At 54.6% G+C, this 5,750-nt stretch overlaps 1 protein-coding gene across 1 annotated transcript; it reads left to right on the plus strand.

Annotated features, from left to right (window-relative positions):
• Nucleotides 1-217: 217 nt before the first annotated feature.
• CYGB (cytoglobin) lies at nt 218-1,174 on the plus strand (the record flags this gene model as incomplete). The annotated part of the gene is made up of 2 exons (XM_010016593.1): nt 218-449; nt 1,010-1,174. Coding segments are annotated over 2 exons (397 nt in total), but the record flags the coding sequence as incomplete, so codon positions are not given.
• Between the last annotated feature and the right edge of the window lie 4,576 nt (nt 1,175-5,750).

Genomic DNA, 5,750 nt, shown 5'->3' on the forward strand with positions numbered 1-5,750 from the left:
TGTATCAGATAAGGAAGGTTGGGAGAAAGGCATTAACCTGCTGGTTTTAGTCAGCTGAATACCACAGGTCCTGAGGAATTCAGTGAGGAAAAGCAGCCCTGGCTGTGTTGGATGGAAGGGGGTGATTTTCAGCACCTCCACCACTCCATGTTCTGCTCTAACCTCTCTGCCTGCTCTCACCCTCCTGATGGTGTTTGATGTCTGTTCTTTCTTGCAGGTTTTTTGTCAGCTTCCCCTCGGCCAAGCAGTACTTCAGCCAGTTCAAGCACATGGAGGACCCCTTGGAGATGGAGAGGAGCTTGCAACTGCGTAAGCACGCTCGGCGGGTCATGGGTGCCATTAACACTGTGGTGGAGAACCTCAATGACTCCGAAAAGGTCTCCTCTGTTCTGGCCCTGGTGGGCAAGGCCCATGCCCTCAAGCACAAAGTGGAGCCCATCTACTTCAAGGTAAAAGATAGGAGCAAAAACATACCTCTGGAATGCTTTAGGAATTAGGAAGAGGGCAGGAGAGAGGGAGATCTGGTGAACTGGTGCTGCATGTCCTTGCCTGAAGGAGGTTGGCTGGTCCTGGAGGTTGCTCCCCAGGTGGCAGAGGTGTCCCGCTGCAATGCTGTCCCATGCAGATCATCATTCCTAAAAGCAGCCAACCCAGAGCATCAATTTCTCCTGCTCCGGGAAGCCTGTGTCCTGCCTGCAGCTCTTCTGGCATGGCTGTGGCTGTACGGTCCCTTTTGCTAGAAATGAAGCATGGTAGAAGGGACTAAATAATTGGAGGTGCCTAAATTAAGGAGATGCTGGAGCCTGCAAGCACCCCATGGTGCCTGGGTCTCAGCCTGCCCCCTGCTCAGGCAGGCTCATTACCTGGGGTGTCAACAGACTTCCCAAGCGTTGATCTATCACTCAGAGCATCGCTATTCCCAGAGCTCAGTCGCAGCATGAGTAGGAAAAAGCCAAAACCTGCTGTTAGCTGCTCCCTGGCAAGTTATTAACCCTCTGGTGCCTTCCAGAAACTCACTGGCGTCATGCTGGAGGTCATTGCTGAAGAGTACGCCAATGACTTCACCCCGGAGGCGCACAGTGCCTGGACCAAGATGAAGACCCTCATCTACACGCACGTGACGGCGGCGTACAAGGAGGTGGGCTGGGCACAGTACCCCACCGCCACCCTGTGAGCGGCCCCCGGGCCGGGCGAGGGGCAGGGAGGGCTTCACTCACGCCAGGACTTCACTCTGGTCTCTGCTCAAGGTCTGTGCTTGGGCTGGGGAGCCCGCAAGGGCCGGGTCCGTTAGCTGCCAACTCACAATTGGATCTCCAGGGGGTTTAAAAACAAACTAAATAAGCCAAAATAAACTAGAACCATGAAGGGTGAGGGTGGTCGGGGTGAAGCGGTAGCGCGGGATGCTGGAAGGGGATGCAGAGCACAAAGGGAGGGCATTTGGTTGTTGACTCTATCTTACTGTCCTGGCCTGTTCATCACCACTTCCCAAATCCTGCACCTCACTTGCTCCTCCTCAGAGACCCTTGCCCAAGCAGCAGTGCTGCGCAGCCCCATTGCTGATGAACAACATGACCCTGGTTTTCCATACACAGCCCCCAGGCAAACCTGGCTCCTTGCTTTTGGGGGTGTGATGCTTATGGGGAGCACCGGCTGGCACTGAAAGCACTTTGCTTTGCACTTTCTCTGCTCACCTGGCAGGGTGACAGGGCTGATGGCTATGGCCAGAGCTGCTCTTGGTGTCCCATCACCCTGCACCATGAGCTGGCAGCAACCCACGCCTCTCCCATCATCCATAGTCCCTCTCCTTGCCTGGCTGCTGCAAACCCTCCCAGGGCTGAAGGGAGCAAGGGGGGTAGGCAGGATGTGCTCCTCCATGGTTAGAGAGTGAGGAAGGAAGAATCATGGAATGTTGTGGGTGGGAAGGGACCTTAAAGCTCCTCCAGTTCCAACCCCCTGCCACGGGCAGGGACACCTTCCACTAGAGCAGGTTGCTCCAAGCCCCATCCAACCCAGCCTTGGTGGGCTTGTGAGGCACACACCGTGCCATTGCCCTGGGAGCTGACATCTGTAGGTCTGTCTGTCCAGCAGCCAGCAGCAGGGTGGTGAAGCGATGAAGGGCTGGGGCAGCTCTGCCCCACACCGTGAGAAGGGGGGTTCAGGCTGTGATCAGTATGTCCCATGAAATAGCCACAGCAGGAGGGATTCCTGGGTGTGAAGGAAGGTGCCTGCTCTGTTAAAATCTGTCAGTAACTGGTTGCTTAGAACATACTTCTGCCCTCTTGATAAAACTGGGTTACTTCAAATAAAGTGCCTGGTAGGAACCAGACCATACAGGAGCCGTGTCCTTCCCCAGGGGCTGACAGTGTTCCAGTGCCTGGCAAAGGCCTCTTTCCCCCCACAAAATCCAAGCCGTGTCTGCAAGGCTTGCAGCGCTCATTCTGCTCCAGCACTGGCTGTCCCTGAAGCTGTGGGTGAATTGTCTTGGCTTCTGCCTCAGTTTCTCCTTCGGTTACAAAAAAAAGGAAGAGGAGCAGCCCCAGTGCCTCTTGCATATGTGCTTGGATTTATAGGATGCCTGACAAAGGATTGGGGATGAAACATCACATGTGCTAGGAAGCTTTGGCATCCTCATCACCCAGCACTTTCCAAAAGGTCTCTAATGTTTTTGGAGCTCCAGCATGAAGGGCAATGATCCCTATTGAAGTGGGAGGGGGGTTCCCTTCTGAGATTTGCTCTGGCCTCATTCCACCACTGCCCTGGTGTTTTCCTTCCAAATCAAGGGGCTCCTCTGCCCCCTGACACTGCTAGAGGGGTCCCCGCTCCCAGAAAAGCTCTTGATGGGGTTTTCCACTTCTTCCTCTGTCAGCAACAGCAGGTTCCTGCTCAGCATCCCTGTTGGACCCCAGCCCTGCCCCTTCCATCACTCATGCCTAGATGCTGGTGCAGCCCAGGGCTGCTGCTCAAGGCAGCAGGAGAGGTGTGCTTGGGGAGAAAATGTCATCTCCTGTTCCTTTGGGCTCACCTAGATACAGCCGGGAGTTTCTGCCATTGCCCAGTGCCCTGGCTCTGGGAAAAGGGGGGTTTGGGGAGGGCTCTAAACCTCTTGGCTGCATTTCCCAGAGACCTGGGACCAGGGTTTGTGCCAAAACATCCCCAGGATCCTACTAACGCCACAGCCACCACTCTCTCTGGCCTTCCAGTTCTTTCCTCCTGATGTCCCACAATAAACCAGGTGGAGAGGAGTGATGGAGCACAGAGGGTTGGGTGAAATAACTGCTCAGGACACAGCTGTCCTTGGCAAGGTCCAGGGATTTAGAAAAGGGACAGGCACAGGGCACCAAGTGATGCTGCTCTGCTCATGAGCTGGGCTGTCATTTAGCGTCAGCACCCCCAAAACTCAGCCCAGCAGCCTGAACCAGTGACCGTGCCAGCAGCTGATGCCTCTGGCTTATGTCTGAGCATGGTTGGCAGAGGCATCCCTCAAACAGCAGCTGCTGCTGGGGCCAGGATTAGACCTGTGCAGATGGGAAAAGACCTGTTCAGTCATTAACTTTGCTCCAGTGCAGGGCTGGAGAGTGATTGCCTGGAGCAATCTGATGGGTTTAATGGGTTTGGGGTGCATCATGAGCTTCACTGATCTCTGCCAAAACCTTGGGTCCAGCAGCACATATTTTCAATGAGTTCATGTAATTCCTATGCTCTGTGGATGCTGGGCCAGGAATGTTTCTGTACAGGGATGTCTCCTCCTCAGACAAAGCTCACATCTCGACCTTTGAGGTTAATATTCTCCAGGTGGGAATCTTATTTTTGCAGTGCAAACCCTTCTCCCTTTCCACAGCCAAAACCAGGCTCAGTCACCATTGGTAGAGAAGTGAATTTGGGGTGGCTGTTTCCATGTTCATGCCCCACCTACCTGAGTGCCTTGGCTTTGGGGGAGCAGCAGTGAGGTCCCTCCACCTCACCTTGGAATGGGGCTTAGTTTCTTCTTGTGTTTCTAACCTCTTCCTTTGCACCCCTAGAATAAACCACCCCATGCCCTGCTGCACCCATGTCCGCATGTGCTGGGCTTGGGGTTGTTTTTTCCAGGCACATCTTTCACAAGTAAATCCAGATGTGTGCAGCTGCTGTCCCTCAAGAGGCCCCCCCAGCAGCCACATTGCAGCCAGGCAAATACATGCAAATGAAAACATATTTATTTTTACCAGCTCTAGAGGAAGTCACATGGAGCAGGGAGGGCAGCCAGGGCAGAGCTCAGGAGGAGATGGAGATAATGCAAACTCCCCCCTCTACTGCTGCCCGTGTGGAGGAGGCGTTGCTTAAATCAGGGAAAACTCATCTGGGAGAGATGAAAATGAACAGAAAAAGGGAAAAATACCATTCCAGAGCGACAGGGCTGATGAATGCCGTGCGGAGGAGCAGAAAGGGAGGCTGGGTCCTGGCTCTCCAGTGCACATGCATGCACACGCCTGTAGAGCTACTCCCTGTTACTGCCTGTCCTGTCACCCCCCTGCACCCACTGCAGCCGGCTGGAGACCCCCTGACCCCCACCTTCCATCCAGGTCCTATTCACTGGGGTCAGAACTTCACCTCCCAGTGTGCTCGGGCTCAATCCCTTGGTGGTGGCAGAATCCAGCCCCTGGCTCTGATGCCTCTGCATTAGCACCAGTGCTGGGCTTGGACCCAGGGCCTGGGTGGGAAAGTCTCTGTGGCCCCTGCAGCAGATGAATGCTGGCAGGGGAATTTGGGGTCTCTGGGGCGGGGTCTCTGGGACAGGGTTCCCGCTGAGCACGTCCTGTCTCTCTCTGGGGACACTATATCAAGCAGCTTGTGTCCCCCCACCGTAAGGTCACCACTGCATTTGGTCAGAGGGAGTTCAGTGCTGGAGGGAACGAGAAGTGTAGGGTTAGGATGAGGCATGGATCCCATCCAGTATGTCCCCCCTCCCTATGGCAAACACTCATGGCAGGTATAGTTCCATATACACCCAGCCAGCTGGAGAGACACCCCAACGCCACCAGAGCTGCTTGGACAAGGAACTCTTAAGGACCTTGTGTCACCACCCTCTGTCTTCTCCTACGGTGAGACGAATCTCAGAGCCACAGGCTCTGCCACGGAAATCCTCCTGCATCTCTGCCAGTTTGCTCCAGTTTACCCCAGTAAAGGGGATCCCAGTGTCTGTGCGGAGGTGCCCAGCAACTTCAGTGGGGACCAGATTTTGTGCGGCTGGACTCTGGTTCCAGAGCTCAGCCTTCCCTGCCCCTGCCATAGGGAAGCTGCGCTGGTGCACTGCTGTCAGTGCAAGGACTGCTGGGTGGAAGGGAAACCCATGAGCTAACCTTGGACCGACTTACAGACAGGGAGGGATAAACCCGCCCGCTGGGTCTGCCCTCTCTGACAGACACTAACTGCTTTCCATAGCTGAAGTTGTCTCTTAACTGTTGGTATTTCTTAACCAGTCCCACCGTGACCCACAGACGTGAGCCTGGCGTGGTCCCCTGTAACTCCGTGTCTTTCCGTGACTGCTGCGAGTACTGTTCGTGTGCGTGTTCCTCGACGCTTCCGTGCTGGTTTCGTGTACAATGGGTGTAACTTGTTCTTCTTTTTGTAGGTTTTTAGTATGTTTGTAACCTAACAGAATGGTGTTATTAAACTGAAAATTGTATCTTCAGTGGATAAACCAAACAACCTCCTCCAGCTCTTCTTGGCTTCCTTTCTGGGGGGGTTGGGGGGATGTTGGGGGAGATGTGGGG

The sequence above is a fragment of the Nestor notabilis genome, unplaced genomic scaffold, assembly GCF_000696875.1.
Source record: "Nestor notabilis isolate BGI_N333 unplaced genomic scaffold, ASM69687v1 scaffold24056, whole genome shotgun sequence".
Taxonomy (NCBI): Eukaryota; Metazoa; Chordata; class Aves; order Psittaciformes; family Psittacidae; genus Nestor; species Nestor notabilis.